We start from the raw sequence: 21,527 nt of genomic DNA on the forward strand, positions 1-21,527 counted from the left end.
TTAAGAGGGTGTTTGTTTTCAGGGACTTATTGATTTAGGGACTTAAAAAAGTCCCTATAAATCCCATCCAAACCAAACAGGAGGGACTTATAGGGACTTAAAGTGCGCATTTGGGACTTATGAAATAAGATTCTCAAGGAGGGACTTATAGGGACTTATAGTTGTAATATGGTCTTATAGGGATTTATAAGTCCCAGAAACCAAACAGGTAGGGACTTTTTAGGGACTTGGGACTTATAAGTCGGGACTAAAAAAAGTCTTAGAACTTATGAACCAAACAGGGCCTAAGTACTACACCCTCTGTTCACAAATGTAGAACGTTTTTGCAGTGGCCTCTGTTAAAAAAAACGTCCTACATTAGTGAACAGTGAACAGAGGGATTACAAAGCATCGTATATGCCTGAAGAGTGAAGACAGTTCGCTTAATTAATCTGTTACATTATCAATATTCTCCATATGCATTATTCCGTGTGAATGTATCTGCAATGTCAAGAGTCAGCGATTGAGGAGGACATTTTCTGTTGAAAAGTAAGCAGATGATTTTGATCACCTGCAGAACAAGTCCATTCGATCGCTTGTTTTGATCGTTAGCCGCAAAACGCACTAGCATTTATAAATACTGCGGCTGAACCATCCAAGCTGTGCAAATACCAATCGCTCCCACGAACAAAAGCCACCAATGGGCTCCACAAAGCTCATCGCAGCGACTCTTCTCCCCGCTTTCCTCGCCCTCCATCTACACGCCCCAGCAGCAATGGCCACCGCGGCAGGAAGCTCCAACTCCAACCTCTTCCGCGACTACATCGGCGCCCTCTACAACGGCGTCAGGTTCGCCGACGTGCCGGTCGACCCGCGCGCCCGCTTCGACTTCATCCTCGCGTTCGTCATCGACTACACCACCGCGACGGAGCCCCCGTCCCCGACCAACGGCCGGTTCAACGTCTTCTGGCAGGACACGGTGCTCACCCCTGACGCGGTCGCCGAGGTCAAGCGGCGGAACCCCAAAGTGCGCGTGGCCGTCAGCCTCGGCGGCGCCACGGTCAACGGCAGGCCCGTGTTCTTCAACGTCACCTCCGGCGTCGACTCCTGGGTCCGCAACGCCGTCGACTCCCTCACCGGCATCATCCGGCGGTACGGCCTGGATGGCATCGACATCGACTACGAGCAGTTCCAGGTGGACCCGGCCACCTTCGCCGAGTGCGCCGGCCGTCTCGTGGCGGCGCTCAAGAGCAACGGCGTCATCAGCTTCGCGTCCATCGCGCCGTACGGCAACGCCGACGTGCAACGCTACTACCGGACGCTGTGGGCGGCGCACGGGGCCGCAATAGACTACGTCAACTTCCAGTTCTACGCCTACGGTGCTAGCACCACCGCGGCGCAGTACGTCAGCCTCTTCGACGAGCAGATCGCCAACTACCCTGGAGCCAACATCCTGGCCAGCTTCACCACGGCGGCGACGAACACCTCGGTGCCGGTCGACACCGCGCTTAGTGCTTGCCGGACTCTGCAGGGGCAGGGTAAGCTCTACGGCATATTTGTCTGGGCTGCAGACCATTCCAGGAACCAAGGATTCAAGTATGAGACACAGTCGCAGGCCCTGTTGACTGATGCCACCACGTACTAGTTACCCACAGCTTCTTGGTTTGCGTATATCTATCTTTTAGTGAAATCATATGGAATAAAACGAGCATCCGATTTTAATTGTTGGGAGTATTTTTGACTGCGCCCTATTTAGGCTTTATATTACTATTGGAAAATGTACGTAATATTTACATTTGAGATTTATTTATAGCACAGTTCTCAACAACAAATCCATAACTTCTCTAGCCCTTCCTCTAAACTTTCTTTTTGCAAGAAAAATTTTCAGTCTATCCTTCAACGTCAAGGTAGTACGAAGAACACCAGAAGTAAAAAATACATCCAGGTTCATAGACCACTTAACAACGACTACAAGCACCGGAGCGAGGCGAAGGCGCGCCGCCGTCATTGCCCTTCCCTCGTCGAAGACGATCCCTCGTCGAAGACGAGCAAACCTTGTTGTAGTAAACAGTCGGAAAGTTATCATGCTAAGACCCCATGGGACCAACGCATCAGAACGGCAGGCGCCGCCGATGAAAAGAAGCGTAGATCGGAAGGATCCAACTTGTAGACAGACGAAGAAAACCGGATCCAGTAGATCCACCCAAGACACACGTCGAACAAATCCCATGAGATCCGCCGGAGACAAACCTCCACGCGCACTCTGGCGATGCTAGAAACACCATCAGAACTGGGGCTAGGCGGGGAGGACCTTATTCCACCTATAGAGAGTCGTTGTCGCCTCGCATCTCTGAGCAGGACACAAACCGTAACAAAACTCAAAAAAACATAAAAAACGGAGCCCTCCCACCGGCAAGGGTTGGGATTCACTGCGCCTCCGCGGCCCTAAGACCACAGGAGACGAGGTAGACCGGCGGTTGTGCCGGCTGGAGGCACGAGAAACCCTGGCACGTTGTGTGCAGGCGTACGAGCGGTCGCCAGTTCGTTTCTGCACGTAGACTTTTTAGATAGTCCCCCTTCCTCTAAACTTTAACTCCATAAACAAGTCAATGTTGCAAAAACATTTACTCTGGCCCGCAACGCTCTTCAGGCAGGACAATTGGAGTGGCAAGGGTATCTTTAAGACACTGATTCCGATGCCCTATAAGATCATCGAAGAAACATAGGGCGGTGCATGTTGAGCCGAATGTGAAAAACTGGATCCAAAGGATTGCAAAGCTCCACAACATGACTAAATTGGGCAAATTTAGCAGTTTGTGGGCTTGGATTATCCAAATTCAACTTACCCCAAATTAGGAGGACTCCATCTCCTATAACATAATAACCTAAGTATTAATGGGGTTTACTCTTCATCCTCTACATACAAAACCCAATTTAGTGGCCCGTATTGTACATTCGATTCCTCCAAGATCCCATCCGTGCACACCGAGCCACAAAATGTAAGTTGTTCACCTTGTTTGTCCTTCATGGTAGAATTCTTGCAACGGATATGCTCGTTACACGGGAATGACCGCAACATCCTAGGTATTTGCTTTGCCTCCGGCCACCACAAACGACGACCCACCTTTGCAAGGACTGTCCCTTCACAGTCATTGTGTGGAATTATGTGTGCATCTAGAATGGCAAGAACTTACTTGCATCTAGCTTCCTCTCGAGCCCGGAGGTGTCTCTGAATGGAGGCAGGATATCATTGCCTATGCGACTAAACCGACGAGTAAGAACCAACATGGTCAACTTGCCTACATGCTCTATAACATTTAGAAGGAAAGAAACAGGCACATTTTCAATGACGCGGACATGACTCACTATGAGGTGGTTATGCTAGCGCTCGAGGACATCAAGCAACGCCATTAGGCATTTGGTTGAGCCATGCCCATGGTAGGCATTGGCTGATGTGTTTTTATAATCTTGGCCTTTGGAGATTTTGCCTCGTTCAGATAAAAATATGAGTGCCTCCTTATAAATATTAATTTACTATTGTTCGTCTATATAAAAATGCCTCAGAAAAAGGTATTATGAAGGAAAAATTAATTATACCACCCAACGGTTCCACTAGTCATCATATATCATATATCATATACATCTAAGAGATCCATCCTCATTATCTTATTTATCTTGACATGTAGCCTATACACTGAAGGAAATATGCCCTAGAGACAATAATAAAGTTATTATTTATTTCCTTATTTCATGATAAATGTTTATTATTCATGCTAGAATTGTGTTAACCAGAAACATAATACATGTGTGAATACATAGACAAACTTAATGTCACTAGTATGCCTCTACTTGACTAGCTCATTAATCAAAGATGGTTATGTTTCCTAACCATAGACATGAGTTGTCATTTGATTAACAGGATCACATCATTAGTAGAATGATGTGATTGACATGACCCATTCCGTTATCTTAGCACTTCATCGTTTAGTATGTTGCTATTGCTTTCTTCATGACTTATACATGTTTCTACAACTATGAGATTATGCAACTCTCGTTTACCGGAGGAACACTTTGTGTGCTACCAAACGTCACAACGTAACTGGGTGATTATAAAGGAGCTCTACAGGTGTCTCCAAAGGTACATGTTGAGTTGGCATATTTCGAGATTAGATTTTGTCACTCGGATTGTCGGAGAGGTATCTCTGGGCCCTCTCGGTAATGCACATCACTATAAGCCTTTCAAGCAATGTAGCTAATGAGTTAGTTACGAAATGATGCATTACGTAACGAGTAAATAGACTTGCCGGTAACGAGATTGAACTAGGTATTGGGATACCGACAATCGAATCTCGGGCAAGTAACATACCGATGACAAAAGGAAAACGTATGTTGTTATGCGGTTTGACCGATAAAGATCTTCGTAGAATATGTAGGAGCCAATATGGGCATCCAGGTTCCGCTATTGGTTATTGACCAGAGAGATGTCTCGGTCATGTCTAGATAGTTCTCGAACCCGTAGGGTCCGCACGCTTAATGTTAATTGACGATATAGTATTATATGAGTTATGTATGTTGGTAACCGAATGTTGTTCAAAGTCCCGGATGAGATCACGGACATGACGAGGAACTCCGGAATGGTCCGGAGATAAAGTTGATATATGGGATAATAGTGTTTGATCTCCGGAAGGGTTCCGGAATTCACCGGAAGGGGTTCCGGATGTTTCCCGAAATGTTTGGGTACGAGAACACGTTATTTGGACCAAAGGGGAAAGCCCATGAGGCTTTTGGGAAGTGCAAAAGGAAGTTTTGCGGAGACCAGAGGCTAGACGCCAGGAACCCTGGCGTCTAGGGGGTAGACGTCGGGAACCCTGGCGTTTAGCCCTGGAGTCCGTGTAGGACTCTTGCCTTTCGGGCAAAACCGACTTTGAGGAGGCTTTTACTCCAAGTTTTGACCCCAGGGCTCAACATATAAATAGAGGGGCAGGGCTAGCACCAAAGACACATCAAGAAACACCAAGCCGTGTGCCGGCAACCCCGTCCCCTCTAGTTTATCATCTGTCATAGTTTTCGTAGTGCTTAGGCGAAGCCCTGCGGAGATTGTTCTTCACCAACACTGACACCACGCTGTCGTGCTGCCGGAACTCATCTACTATTTCGCCCGTCTTGCTGGATCGAGAAGGCGAGGACGTCATTGAGCTGAACGTGTGCAGAACTCGGAGGTGCCGTGCGTTCGGTACTTGGATCGGTCGGATCGTGAAGACGTACGACTACATCAACCGCGTTGATAAACGCTTCCGCTTAGCAATCTTCAAGGGTATGAAGATACACTCCCCTCTCGTTGCTATGCATCACCATGATCTTGCATGTGCGTAGGATTTTTTTTTGAAATTACTACGTTCCCCAATAGTGGTATCAGAGCCAGGTTTTATGCGTAGATGTTATATGCACGAGTAGAACACAAGTGAGTTGTGGGCGATACAAGTCATACTGCTTACCAGTACTTTGGTTCGGCGGTATTGTTGGATGAAGCGGCCCGGGCCGACATTACGCGTACACTTACACGAGACTGGTTCTACCGACGTGCTTTGCACACAGGTGGCTGGCGGGTGTCAGTTTCTCCAACTTTAGTTGAACCGAGTGTGGCTACGCCCAGTCCTTGCGAAGGTTAAAACAGCACTAACTTGACGAACTATCGTTGTGGTTTTGATGCGTAGGTAAGAATGGTTCTTGCTCAGCCTGTAGCAGCCACGTAAAATTTGCAACAACAAAGTAGAGGACGTCTAACTTGTTTTTGCAGGGCATGTTGCGATGTGATCTGGTCAAGACGTGATGCTATATTTTATTGTATGAGATGATCATGTTTTGTAACCGAGTTATCGGCAACTGGCAGGAGCCATATGGTTGTCGCTTTATTGTATGCAATGCAATCGCCCTGTAATCACTTTACTTTATCACTAAGCGGTAGCGATAGTCGTAGAAGCAATAGATGTTGAAACAACAACGATGCTACGATGGAGATCAAGGTGTCGCGCCGGTGACGATGGTGATCACGACGGTGCTTCGGAGATGGAGATCACAAGCACAAGATGATGATGGCCATATCATATCACTTATATTGATTGCATGTGATGTTTATCCTTTATGCATCTTATCTTGCTTTGATTGACGGTAGCATTATAAGATGATCTCCCACTAATTATTAAGAAGTGTTCTCCCTGAGTATGCACTGTTGCAAAAGTTCTTCTGCTGAGACACCACGTGATGATCGGGTGTGATAGGCTCTATGTTCAAATACAACGGGTGCAAAACAGTTGCACACCCGGAATACTTAGGTTAAACTTGACGAGCCTAGCATATACAGATATGGCCTCGGAACACGGAGACCGAAAGGTCGAGCGTGAATCATATAGTAGATATGATCAACATAGTGATGTTCACCATTGAAAACTACTCCATCTCACGTGATGATCGGACATGGTTTAGTTGATTTGGATCACTTGATCACTTAGATGACTAGAGAGATGTCTGTCTAAGTGGGAGTTCTTAAGTAATATGATTAATTGAACTTAAATTTATCATGAACTTAGTCCTGGTAGTATTTTGCAAATTATGTTGTAGATCAATAGCTCGCGTTGTTGCTTTCATATGTTTATTTTGATATGTTCCTAGAGAAAATTGCGTTGAAAGATGTTAGTAGCAATGATGCGATTGGATCCGTGATCGGAGGTTTATCCTCATTGCTGCACAGAAGAATTATGTCCTTAATGCACCGCTAGGTGACAGACCTATTGCAGGAGTAGATGCAGACGTTATGAATGTTTGGCTAACTCAATATGATGACTACTTGATAGTTTAGTGCACCATGCTTAACGGCTTAGAATCGGGACTTCAAAGACATTTTGAACGTCATGGACCATATGAGATGTTCCAGGAATTGAAGTTAATATTTCAAGCAAATACCCAAGTTGAGAGATATGAAGTCTCCAACAAGTTCTATAGCTAAAATATGGAGGAGAATCGCTCAACTAGTGAGCATGTGCTCAGATTGTCTGGGTACTACAATCGCTTGAATCAAGTGGGAGTTAATCTTCCAGATAAGATAGTGATTGACAGAGTTCTCTAGTCACCATCACCAAGTTAGTAGAACTTCGTGATGAACTATAGTATGCAAAGGATGACGAAAACGATTCCCGAGCTCTTCGCGATGTTGAAATCAATGAAGGTAGAAATCAAGAAAGAGCATCAAGTGTTGATGATTGACAAGACCACTAGTTTCAAGAAAAGGGCAAAGGGAAAGAAAGGGAACTTCAAGTAGAATGACAAGAAAGTTGTCACTCCCGCGAAGAAGCCCAAAGCTGGACCAAAGCCTGAAACTGAGTGCTTACACTGCAAAGGAAATGGTCACTGCAAACGGAAATGCCCTGAATATTTGGTGGATAAGAAGGATGGCAAATTGAACAAGGGTATATTTGATATACATGTTATTGATGTGTGCCTTACTAGTGTTTATAGTAGCCCCTGAGTATTTGATACTTGTTCGGTTGCTAAGATTAGTAACTCGAAACATGAGTTATAGAATAAACAGAGTCTAGTTGAAGGGGAAGTGACGATGAGTGTTGGAAGTAGTTCCAAGATTGATATGATCATCATCACACACTCCCTATATTTTTGAGATTAGTGTTAAACCTAAATAAATGTTATTTGGTGTTTGCGTTGAGCATAAATATGATAAGATCATGTTTATTGCGATACAATTATTCATCTAAGATAGAGAATAAATTGTTATTCTGTTTACATGAATAAAACCTTCTATGGTCATACACCCAATGGTGATGGTTTATTGAATCTTGATCATAGTGATACACATATTCATAATGTTGATGCCAAAAGATGCAAAGTTAATAATGATAGTGCAACTTATTTGTGGCACTACCGTTTGGGTCATATCGGTGTAAAGCACATGAAGAAACTCCATAAAGATGGATTTTCGGAATCACTTGGTTATGAATCATTTGATGCTTGCGAACCGTGCCTTTTGGGCAAAATGACTAAAAATCCGTTCTCCGGAACAATGGAACGAGCTACTGACTTGTTGGAAATAATACATACCGATGTATGCGGTCCAATGAGTGTTGATGCTCGTGGTGGCTATTGTTATTTTCTGACCTTCACTGATGATTTGAGCAGATATGCGTATATCTACTTAATGAAGCACAAGTCTGAAACATTTGAAAAATTCAAAGAATTTCAGAGTGAAGTGGAGAATCATTGTAACAAGAAAATAAAGTTTCTAAAATCTGACCGTAGAGAAGAATATTTGAGTTACGAGTTTGGCCTTCATTTTAAGCAATGTGGAATAGTTTCACAGCTCACGCCATATGGAACACCACAGCGTAATGGTGTGTCCGAACGTTGTAACCACACTTTATTGGATATGGTCTGATCTATGATGTATCTTACCAATTTACCACTATCGTTTTGGGTTATGCATTAGAGATAGATGCATTCCCTTTAAATAGGGCACCATCTAAATCCGTTGAGACGACACCGTATGAACTATGGTTTAGCAGTAAACCTAAGCTGTCATTTCTTAAAGTTTGGTGTTGCGATGCTTATGTGAATAAGGTTTCAACCCGATAAGCTCGAACCCAAATCGGAGAAGTGCCTCTTCATAGAATACCCAAAGGAAACTGTTGGGTACACCTTTGCTACCTCTTGAGCACTGCGTTGGATTTCCCCGAAGAGGAGAGGATGATGCAGCAAAGTAGCGTAAGTATTTCCATCAGTTTTTGAGAACCAAGGTATCAATCGAGTAGGAGATCATGCACAAGTCCCTCGTACCTGCACAAAACGATAGCTACTTGCAACTAACGCGATTAGGGGTTGTCAATCCCTTCACGGTCACTTACGAGAGTGAGATCTGATAGAGATGATAAATAATATTTTTGGTATTTTTGATATAAAGATGCAAAGTGAAAAGTAAAAGGCAAAGTAAAAACAAAGCAAGTAATAAAGTGATAGAGAATGATATGATGAGAATAGACCCGGGGGCCATAGGTTTCACTAGTGGATTCTCTCAAGAGCATAGGTATTCTACGGTGGGTGAACAAATTACTGTTGAGCAATTGACAGAATTGAGCATAATTATGAGTATATCTAGGTAATGATCATGTATATAGGCATCACGTCCGAGACAAGTAGATCAAAACGATTCTGCATCTACTACTATTACTCCACTCATCGATCGCTATCCAGCATGCATCTAGAGTATTAAGTTAAAAACAGAGTAACGCCTTAAGCAAGATGACATGATGTAGAGGGATAAATTCATGCAATATGATAAAAAAACATCTTGTTATCCTCGATGGCAACAATACAACACGTGCCTTGCAACCCTTTCTGTCATTGGGTAAGGACACCGCAAGATTGAACCCAAAGCTAAGCACTTCTCCCATTGCAAGAACTACCAATCTAGTTGGCCAAACCAAAAAGGATAATTCGAAGAGACTTGCAAAGATAACTCAATCATACATAAAAGAATTCAGAGAAGAATCAAATATTTTCCATAGATAAGTTGGATCATAAACCCACAATTCATCGGTCTCAACAAACACACCGCAAAAAGAAGATTACATCGAATAGATCTCCACAAGAGAGGGGAAGAACATTGTATTGAGATCCAAAAAGAGAGAAGAAGCCATCTAGCTACTAGCTATGGACCCGAAGGTCTGAAGTAAACTACTCACACTTCATCGGAGGGGCTATGGTGTTGATGTAGAAGCCCTCCGTGGTGGACGCCCCCTCCGGCGGAGCTCCGGAACAGGCCCCAAGATGGGATCTCGTGGATACAGAAGGTTGCGGCGGTGGAATTAGGTTTTTGGCTCCTCTCTTGATTGTTTGGGGATACATAGGTATATATAGGAGGAAGGAGTACGTTGGTGGAGCAGCAGGGGGCCCACGAGGTAGGGGGCGCACCCAGGGGGTGAGGGCGCGCCCTCCACCCTCGTGACCGCCTCTGGCACTTCTTGGAGTAGGGTCCAAGTCTCCTGGATCACTCTCGGTGAGAAAATCACGTTCCCGAAGGTTTCATTCCGTTTGGACTCCGTTTGATATTTTGTTTCTTCCAAACACTGAAATAGGCAAAAACACAGCAATTCTGGGCTGGGCCTCCGGTTAATAGATTAGTCCCAAAAATAATATAAAAGTGGAAAATAAAGCCCAATATAGTCCAAAATAGTAGATAAATTAGCATGGAGCAATAAAAAATTATAGATACATTGGAGACGTATCAGGCATCCCCAAGCTTAATTCCTGCTCGTCCTCGAGTAGGTAAATGATAAAAAAGAATTTTGATGCGGAGTGATACTTTGGCATAATTTCAATGTAAATCTTCTTAATTGTGATATGAATATTCAGATCCGAAAGATTCAAGACAAAAGTTCATATTGACATAAAAAAAAATATTTCAAGCATACTAATCAAAGCAATCATGTCTTCTCAAAATAACATGGCCAAAGAAAGTTATCCCTACAAAATCATATAGTCTGGCTATGCTCCATCTTCCCCACATAAAATATTAAAATCATGCACAACCCCGATGATAAGCCAAGCAATTGTTTCATACTTATGACATTCTCAAAACTTTTTCAATCTTCACGCAATACATGAGCGTGAGCCATGGATATAGCACTATGTGGAATAGAATGATGGTTGTGGAGAAGACAAAAAGGAGGGAAGATAGTCTCACATCAACTAGTCGTATCAACGGGCTATGGAGATGCCAATCAATAGATATCAATGTGAGTGAGTAGGGATTGCCATGCAACGGTTGCACTAGAGCTATAAGTATATGAAAGCTCTACAAAAGAAACTAAGTGGGTGTGCATCCAACTCGCTTGCTCACGAAGACCTAGGGCATTTTGAGGAAGCCCATCATTGGAATATACAAGCCAAGTTCTATAATGAAAAATTCCCACTAGTATATGAAAGTGACAAAACGAGAGACTCTCTATGATGAAGATCTTGGTGCTACTTTGAATCACAAGTGTGGTAAAAGGATAGTAGCATTGTCCCTTCTCTTTTTTTCTCTCATTTTTTTGTTTGGGCCTTTCTCTTTTTTTATGGCCTCTTTTTTTTCATCCGGAGTCTCATCCCGGCTTGTGGGGGAATCATGGTCTCCATCATCCTTTCCTCACTTGGGACAATGCTCTAATAATGATGATCATCACACTTTTTTTCTTACAACTCAACAATTACAACTCGATACTTAGAACAAAGTATGACTCTATATGAATGCCTCCAGCGATGTACCGGGATATGCAATGAATCATGAGTGACATGTATGGAAGAATTATGAACGGTGGCCTTGCCACAAATACGATGTCAACTACATGATCATGCTAGCAATATGACAATGATGGAGCGTGTCATGATAGACGGAATGGTGGAAAGTTGCATGGCAATATATCTCGGAATGGCTATGGAAATGCCATGATAGGTAGGTATGGTGGCTGTTTTGAGGAAGGTATATGGTGGTTGTATGATACCGGCGAAAAGTGCGCGGTATTAGAGAGGCTAGCAAAGGTGGAAGGATGGGAAAAAAGTGCGTATAATCCATGGACTCAAAATTAGTCATAAAGAACTCATATACTTGTTGCAAAAATCTAGAAGTTATCAAAGCAAAGTATTATGCGCATGCTCCTAGGGGGATAGATTGGTAGGAAAAGACCATCGCTCGTCCCCGACCGCCACTCATAAGGAAGACAAACAATAAATAAATCATGCTCCGAGTTCATCACATAACGGTTCACCATACGTGCATGCTACGGGAATCACAAACTTCAACACAAGTATTCTTTGAATTCACAACTACTTAACTAGCATGACTCTAATATCACCATCTTCATATCTCAAAACAATTATCAAGCATCAAACGTATCTTAGTATTCAACGCACTCAAAAGAAAGTTTCACATATCTTGAACACCAAGTATATTAACATTAAGTGAATTACCATGCTATTAACGACTCTCAAAATAATCTAAGTGAAGCATGAGAGATCAATAGTTTCTTTAAAACAAATCCACCACCATGCTCTAAAAGATATAAGTGAAGCACTAGAGCAAAAATTATCATGCTCAAAAGATATAAGTGAAGCACTATGAGCAAAACTATCAAGCTCAAAAGATATAAGTGAAGCACATAGAGTATTCTAACAAATTCCAATTCATGTATGGCTCTCTCAAAAGGTGTGTACAGCAAGGATGATTGTGGTAGACTAACAAGCAAAGACGCAAATAATACAAGACGCTCCAAGCAAAACACATATCATGTGGTGAATAAAAATATAACTCCAAGTAAATTACCGATGGAAGTGGACGAAAGAGGGGATGCCTTCCGGGGCATCCCCAAGCTTTGACTTTTTGGTGTCCTTGTATTATATTGGGGGTGCCATGGGCATCCCCAAGCTTAGGCTCTTGCCACTCCTTGTTCCATAATCCATCAAAAGAATTCACCCAAAACTTGAAAACTTCACAACACAAAACTCAACAGAAATCTCGTGAGCTCCGTTAGAGAAAGAAAACAAAGAACTACTTAAGGTACTGTAATGAACTCATTCTTTATTTATATTGGTGTTAAAACTACTGTATTCCAACTTCTCTATGGATTATAAACTATTTTACTAGCCATAGATTCATCAAAATAAGCAAACAACACCCGTAAAACAGAATCTGTCAAAAACAGGACAGTCTGTAGCAATCTGTAACTAACGCAAACTTATGGAACTCTAAAAATTCTAAAAAAATAGGAAGTCCTGTACAATTTTTTTATTGAACAGCAACAAAAAGAATCAACGCAAAAGCACGTTCTTGTGATTTAACAAAGTTATATTCGTGCGCGCAAAGTTTCTATTTTTCAGCAGAATCAAATCAACTATCATCGTAGGTTATCCTATAGGTTCTACTTGGCACAAACACTAATTAAAAAATAAAACCACATCCAAACAGAGTCTATATGGATTATTTATTCCTAAACAGAAGCAAAAACAAAAAACACAAAAATAAAATTGGGTTGCCTCCCAACAAGCGCTATCGTTTAACGCCCCTAGCTAGGCATAAAAGCAAGGATAGATCTAGGTATTGCCATCTTTGGTAGGCAATCCATAAGTGGCTCTCATGATAGATTCATAAGGTAATTTTATTTTCTTTCTAGGGAAGTGTTCCATGCCCTTCTTTAAGGGAAATTGGAATCTAATATTCCCTTCCTTAATAATTGCACCAATCGTTCTAAGGAAAGGTCTACCAAGAATAATAGGACATGAAGGATTGCAATCTATATCAAGAACGATAAAATCTACGGGCACATAATTCCTATTTGCAACAATAAGAACATCATTAATTCTTCCCATAGGCTTTTTAATAGTGGAATCCACAAGATGCAAGTTTAGAGAGCAATCATTAAAGTCACGGAAATCTAGCAAATCACATAAAGTTTTGGGAATAGTAGAGACACTAGCACCCAAATCACACAAAGCAGGAAACTCATAATCTTTAATTTTAATTTTAATAGTAGGTTCCCATTCATCATAGAGTTTTCTAGGGATAGAAACTTTCAACTCAAGTTTTTCTTCATAAGATTGCATCAAGGCATCAACAATGTGTTCGGTAAAGGCCTTATTTTGACTATAAGCATGAGGAGAATCTAGCACGGATTGCAACAAGGAAATACAACCAATCAAAGAGCAATTTTCATAATTAAATTCTTTGAGATACAAAATAGTGGGTTTAGCAACATCTAGGTTTTTATTTTTTTCAATCCCACTTTCATCAAATTCATCATCAAGATCTAGAAACTCTGAATTCTTAGAACGTCTTCTAGGTAAAGGAAGATCATATTCAGTTTCATCAAGATTCATATTGCAAAACAAAGATTTAATGGGGGACACATCAATAACTTTTAGATCTTCATCTTGATTTTCATAGGAATTGGAAGAACAACTTTAATAAAGGCATCTTTGGAAGCACGCATCCTAGCAGTTCTTTCTTTGCACTCATCAATGGAAATTCTCATGGCTTTGAGAGACTCATTGATATCATGCTTAGGAGGAATAGATCTAAGCTTTAAAGAATCAATCTCAAGAGATACTATCAACGTTCCTAGCCAAATCATCAACTTTAAGCAATTTATCTTCAAGCAAAGTATTAAAATTCTTTTGCGAATTCATAAACTCTTTAACACTACTCTCAAATTCAGAGGGCATCTTATTAAAATTTCCATAAGAGTTGTTGTAGGAATTTCCATAATTATTAGAAGGATTACTAGGATAAGGCCTAGGATTAAAATTCCCTCTATACGCGTTGTTTCCAAAACTATTCCTACCAACAAAATTCACATCCATAGATTCATTATTATTCTCAAGCAAGGTAGATAAAGGCATATCATTGGGATCAAGAGGAGTATTTTTAAGAGCAAATATCTTCATAAGTTCATCCATCTTTTCACTGAAAACATTGATTTCTTCTATAGCATGCACTTTTTTACTAGAAGATCTTTCGGTGTGCCATTGAGAATAATTAGCCATAATATTATCAAGCAATTTTGTGGCATCTCCTAACGTAATTTCCATAAACGTGCCTCCCGCGGCCGAATCTAAAAGATTTCTAGAAGCAAAATTCAATCCGGCATAAAAATTTTGTATGATCATCCATAAATTCAAACCATGAGTAGGGCAATTGCGAAGCATCAATTTCATTCTTTCCCAGGATTGGGCAACATGCTCATGATCAAGTTGTTTAAAATTCATGATATCGTTCCTAAGAGTGATGATCTTAGCGGGAGGAAAATACTTAGAGTTAAAAGCATCTTTGCACTTGTTCCAAGAATCAATACTATTTTTAGGCAAAGATGAAAACCAAACTTTAGCACGATCTCTAAGCGAAAATGGAAACAACTTCAACTTGACAATATTGTTATCCGTATCTTTCTTCTTTTGCATATCACACAAATCAACAAAATTGTTTAGATGAGTAGCGGCATCTTCACTAGAAAGGCCGGCGAATTGATCTTTCATAACAAGATTCAGCAAAGTGGTATTCATTTCAAAAGACTCATCATTATTAAGAGGAGCAATCGGAGTACTAAGGAAATCATTATTATTGGTATTCGAGAAGTCACACAATTTGGTATTATCTTGCGCCATGGAAACAAGTAATCCAACACACAAGCAAACAGAAAGGCAACGAGAAAAGGCAAATGGGAAAGAGAGGAGGAGATTGGGAAAGAGAGGGCGAATAAAACGGCAAGGGTGAAGTGGGGGAGAGGAAAACGAGAGGCAAATGGCAAATAATGTAATGCGAGAGATAGGGATTGTGATGGGTACTTGGTATTGTTGACTTGCTTGCGTGAGCCTCCCCGGCAACGGCGCCAAAAAAATCTTGCTACCTCTTGAGCACTGCGTTGGATTTCCCCGAAGAGGAGAGGATGATGCAGCAAAGTAGCGTAAGTATTTCCCTTAGTTTTTGAGAATGAAGGTATCAATCCAGTAGGAGACCACGCACAAGTCCCTCGTACCTACACAAAACGATAGCTACTCGCAACCAACGCGATTAGGGGTTGTCAATCCCTTCACGGTCACTTACAAGAGTGAGATCTGATAGAGATGATAAATAATATTTTTGGTATTTTTGATATAAAGATGCAAAGTGAAAAGTAAAAGGCAAAGTAAAAACAAAGCAAGTAATAAAGCGATAGAGAATGATATGATGAGAATAGACCCGGGGGCCATAGGTTTCACTAGTGGCTTCTCTCAAGAGCATAGATATTCTACGGTGGGTGAACAAATTACTGTTGAGCAATTAACAGAATTGAGCATAATTATGAGTATATCTAGGTAATGATCATGTATATAGGCATCACGTCCGAGACAAGTAGATCGAAACGATTCTGCATCTACTACTATTACTCCACTCATCGACCGCTATCCAGCATGCATCTAGAGTATTAAGTTAAAAACAGAGTAACGCCTTAAGCAAGATGACATGATGTAGAGGGATAAATTCATGCAATATGATAAAAAAAACCATCTTGTTATCCTCGATGGCAACAATACAATACGTGCCTTGCAACCCTTTCTGTCACTGGGTAAGGACGCTGCAAGATTGAACCCAAAGCTAAGCACTTCTCCCATTGCAAGAACTACCAATCTAGTTGGCCAAACCAAAAAGGATAATTCGAAGAGACTTGCAAAGATAACTCAATCATACATAAAAGAATTCAGAGAAGAATCAAATATTTTCCATAGATAAGTTGGATCATAAACCCACAATTCATCGGTCTCAACAAACACACCGCAAAAAGAAGATTACATCGAATAGATCTCCACAAGAGAGGGGGAGAACATTGTATTGAGATCCAAAAATAGAGAAGAAGCCATCTAGCTACTAGCTATGGACCCAAAGGTCTGAAGTAAACTACTCACACTTCATCGGAGGGGCTATGGTGTTGATGTAGAAGCCCTCCGTGGTGGATGCCCCCTCCGACGGAGCTCCGAAACAGGCCCCAAGATGGGATCTCGTGGATACAGAAGCTTGCGGTGGTGGAATTAGGTTTTTGGCTCCTCTCTTGATCGTTTGGGGATACGTAGGTATATATAGGAGGAAGGAGTACGTCGGTGGAGCAGCAGGGGCCCACGAGGTAGGGGGCGCACCCTCCACCCTCGTGACCGCCTCTGGCACTTCTTGGAGTAAGGTCCAAGTCTCCTGGATCACGTTCGGTGAGAAAATCACGTTCCCGAAGGTTTCATTCCGTTTGGACTCCGTTTGATATTCTGTTTCTTGGAAACACTAAAATAGGCAAAAAAACAGCAATTCTGGGCTGGGCCTCCGTTAATAGGTTAGTCCCAAAAATAATATAAAAGTGGAAAATAAAGCCCAATATAGTCCAAAACAGTAGATAAAGTAGCATGGAGCAATCAAAAATTGTAGATACGTTGGAGACATATCAACCTTCTATCACAGATCCGAAGGCAAAACATTCGTTGCTAAGAATGGATCCTTTATAGAGAAGGAGTTTCTCTCGAAAGAAGTGAGTGGGAGGAAAGTAGAGCTTGATAAGGTAATTTATACCTTCTACCGAATTGGAAAGTAGTTCATCAGAAATCAGTTCCAGTGATTCCTACACCAATTAGTGAGGAAGCTAATGATGATGATCATGAAACTTCAGATTAAGTCACTACAAAACCTCATAGGTCTTCCAAAGTACAGTCCGCACCAAAGTGGTACGGTAATCCTGTTCTGGAAATCATGTTACTAGACCATGATGACCTACAAACTTTGAGGAAGCGATGATGAGCCCAGATTCCGCGAAATGGCTTGAGGCCATGAAATTTGAGATGGGATCCATGTATGAGAACAAAGTGTGGACTTCGGTGGAGTTGCCCGATGATCGGCAAGCCATATTATATAAATGGATCTTCAAGAGGAAGACAGACGCTGATAGTAGTGTTACTATCTACAAAGCTCGACTTGTCGCAAAAAGGTTTTCAACAAAGTTCAAGGTGTTGACTACAATGAGATTTTCTCAACTGTAGCGATGCTTAAGTCTGTCCGAATCATGTTAGCAATTGCCACATTTTGTGAAATCTGGCAAATGGATGTCAAAACTGCATTCCTTAATGGTTTTCTTAAAGAAGAGTTGTATATGATGCAACCAGAAGGTTTTGTCAATCCTAAAGGTGCTAACAAATTGTGCAAGCTCTAGCGATCCATCTATGGACTGGTGCAAGCATCTCGGAGTTGGAATATACGCTTCGATGAGTTGATCAAAGCACATGGTTTTATACAGACTTTTGGAGAAGACTGTATTTACAAGAAAGTGAGTGGAAGTAGTACAGCATTTCTGATAAGTATATGTGAATAACATATTGTTGATCGGAAATAATGTAGAATTTTCTGGAAAGCATAAAGGAGTATTAGAAAAGAGTTTTCCAAAGAAAGACCTCGGTGAAGCTGCTTACACATTGAGCATCAAGATCTATAGAGATAGATCAAGACGCTTGATAAGATTTTTCAATGAGTACATACCTTGATAAGATTTTGAAGTAATTCAAAATGGAACAGTCAAAGAAGGAGTTCTTGCATGTGTTGCAAGGTGTAAAGTTGAGTAAGACTCAAAGCCCGACCACGGCAGAAAATAGAAAGAGAATGAAAAGTCATTCACTATGCCTCAGTCATAGGTTCTATAAAGTATGCTATGTTGTGTACCAGACCTATTGTATACCTTGCTCTGAGTTTGGCAAGGGAGTAAAATTTTGATCTAGGAGTAGATCACTGGACAACGGTCAAGAATATCCTTAGTGAGGACTAAGGAAATATTTCTCGATTATGGAGGTGATAAAAGAGCTCATCGTAAAAGTTACATCGATGCAAGCTTTTTACACCGATCCAGATGACTCTAAGTCTCAATCTGGATACATATTGAAAGTGGGAGCAATTAGCTAGAGTAGCTCCGTGCAGAGCATTGTAGACATAGAATATTTGCAAAATACATACGACTCTGAATATGATAGACCCGTTGACTAAACTTCTCTCACGAGCAAAACATAATCATACCTTAGTACTCTTTGGGTGTTAATCACATAGCGATGTGAACTAGATTATTGACTCTAGTAAACCTTTTGGGTGTTGATCACATGACGATGTGAACTATGGGTATTAATCATATACAGATATGAATATTGGTGTTAAATCACATGATGATGTGAACTAGATTATTGACTCTAGTGCAAGTGGGATACTGAAGGAAATATGCCCTAGAGGCAATAATAAAGTTATTATTTATTTCCTTATTTCACGATAAATTTTTATTATTCATGCTAGAATTGTATTAACCGGAAACACAATACATGTGTGAATACATAGACAAACTTAATGTCACTAGTATGCCTCTAATTGACTAGCTCATTAATCAAAGATGGTTATGTTTCCTAAGCATAGACATGAGTTGTCATTTGACTAACGGGATCACATCATTAGTAGAATGACGTGATTGACATGACCCATTCCGTTAGCTTAGCACTTGATCGTTTAGTATGTAGTTATTGCTTTCTTCATGACTTATACATGTTCCTACAACTATGAGATTATGCAACTCCCGTTTATCGAAGGAACACTTTGTGTGCTACCAAACGTCACAACGTAACTGGGTGATTATAAAGGAGCTCTATAGGTGTTTCCAAAGGTACATGTTGAGTTGGCGTATTTCTAGATTAGGTTTTGACACTCCGATTGTCGGAGAGGTATCTCTGGGCCCTCTCGGTAATGCACATCACTATAAGCCTTGCAAGCAAAGTAGCCAATGGGTTAGTTATGGAATGATGCATTATGTAAAGAATAAACAGACTTGTCGGTAACGAGATTGAACTAGGTATTGGGATACCGATGATCGAATCTCGAGAAAGTAACATACCGACGACAAAGGGAACAACGTATGTTGTTATGCGGTTTGACCGATAAAGAACTTCGTAGAATATGTAGGAGCCAATATGGGCATCCAGGTTCCGCTAGTTATTGACCAGAGAGATGTCTCGGTCATGTCTACGTAGTTCTCGAACCCGTAAGTTCCGCACACTTAACATTCGTTGACGATATAGTATTATATGAGTTATGTATCTTGGTAACCGAATGTTGTTCGGAGTCCCAGACGAGACCACAGACATGATGAGGAACTCCGGAGTGGTCCGGAGACAAAGTTTGATATATGGGATATTAGTGTTTGATCTCCGGAAGGGTTCCGGAATTCACCGGAAGGGGTTCCGGATGTTTCCCGAAATGTTTGGGTACGAGAACACGTTATTTGGGCCAAAGGGGAAAGCCAACGAGGCTTTTGGAAAGTGCAAAAGGAAGTTTTGCGGAGACTAGAGGCTAGACGCCAGGAACCCTGGCGTCTAGGGGGTAGACGCCGGGAACCCTGGCGTCTAGCCCTGGAGTCCGTGTAGGACTCTTGCCTTTCAGGCAAAACCGACTTTGAGGAGGCTTTTACTCCAAGTTTTGACCCCAGGGCTCAACATATAAATAGAGGGGCAGGGCTAGCACCAAAGACACATCAAGAAACACCAAGCCGTGTGCCGGCAACCCCGTCCCCTCTAGTTTATCCTCCGTCATAGTTTCCGTAGTGCTTAGGCGAAGCCCTATGGAGATTGTTCTTCACCAACACCGTCAACACGCCGTCGTGCTGCCGGAACTCATCTACTACTTTGCCCGTCTTGCTGGATCGAGAAGGCGAGGACGTCATCGAGCTGAACATGTGCAGAACTCGGAGGTGCCGTGCGTTCGGTACTTGGATCGGTCGGATCGTGAAGACGTACGACTAAATCAACCGCGTTGATAAACACTTCCGCTTAGCGATCTTCAAGAGTATGAAGATACACTCCCCCTCTCGTTGCTATGCATCACCATGATCTTGCGTGTGCGTAGGAATTTTTTTTTAAATTACTATGTTCCCCAACATACACATCATCAAGTAGCTTCACCATGTAAAAGCACTTCCCACTAACACTTTATGTGTGTGCTCCCACTAACTCTTCATGCACATGCTTCCAGTACCATCACCCACCCCCCTTTTTATTCTCCACATCTCGTATGAGTTGCTACCTTTCACTCTTCACCCAGTCCAATCTCATTTCGCTAGCCTAGTTAATTTAGTTGTAGTTTAAATTTTGATGGTCCCTTATTTTCTTTGAATCTCTTATAGTGGTTGAATGATATATCAACCTCGCCAAATGTCGGGCCATGGTGATGATGAGGTCTCCCTTCATCTCCATTTATGCACCATACAACTGCCTCTCCGATTAGTATGATGTTTTGTGATTCTCTAATCCAAATTTGGTTCCATTACATACAAACTTTTTTTTGAGGAATGGAACTAAGTTTCATATAATGCAGAAGCAGTACACCTTATGGCTGCCGGCGACAAATGACAACGTGAATTGTATTTAAAAATGCACTATAATGGGATATGCACTGCAACATCATATTTACTATAGCGTACATTTTTTCAATTGTTTGAGCACATTTTATAAGACACGAACATATTTTTTGGAAAATATGATTCTTTTCTTCAAATTCTGAAATACTTTCTGAGTTACACGAACAAAATATGGAATTATGAGCAGTTATGGAAATTTGTGAACATTTTCTGAAAAACAAGAACAAAATTTGTAGACGTGAATTTCTTTTTAAATTCCAATTCTTTTGAACTTTTTCCACAAAGTTTGAAAATCTGAAATATTTTTTAAAAAGAAAATAAAATTGAATTTTTTTAATGTTTCTAAAGAAGGAATAATTGTTTGAAATTCTAAATTTTTAAAAAAAATCAAACAAAACTTGAACATTTCTTGGGAAAAAGTGAACAATTTTAAAAATTCCAAACTTTTTTTAAAAACATGAACATATTTTTTTCCTGAATAATTTTTGAAAAAAATTAACATTTTTCAGAATTCCCAACATTTTTGAAAAATGCAAACAAAATTTGAAACTCCCAATCATTTTTTTA

General features: G+C 41.2%; 1 protein-coding gene across 1 annotated transcript; it reads left to right on the plus strand.

Annotated features, from left to right (window-relative positions):
* The first annotated feature begins 647 nt into the window (after positions 1-647).
* Positions 648-1,701, plus strand: LOC123090124 (chitinase 2). The gene has a single exon (XM_044511569.1). It carries the CDS (start codon positions 680-682, stop codon positions 1,622-1,624), a length of 945 nt encoding a protein of 314 aa, XP_044367504.1. The 5' UTR covers positions 648-679; the 3' UTR covers positions 1,625-1,701.
* Positions 1,702-21,527: the final 19,826 nt, after the last annotated feature.

The sequence above is a fragment of the Triticum aestivum genome, chromosome 1B (genome assembly GCF_018294505.1).
Source record: "Triticum aestivum cultivar Chinese Spring chromosome 1B, IWGSC CS RefSeq v2.1, whole genome shotgun sequence".
In the NCBI taxonomy this organism is placed as follows: domain Eukaryota; kingdom Viridiplantae; phylum Streptophyta; class Magnoliopsida; order Poales; family Poaceae; genus Triticum; species Triticum aestivum.

Excerpts from the sequence above, each read along its gene's own strand:
- LOC123090124 (XM_044511569.1), top strand. The coding sequence starts at position 680 with ATGGGCTCCACAAAGCTCATCGCAGCGACTCTTCTCCCCGCTTTCCTC.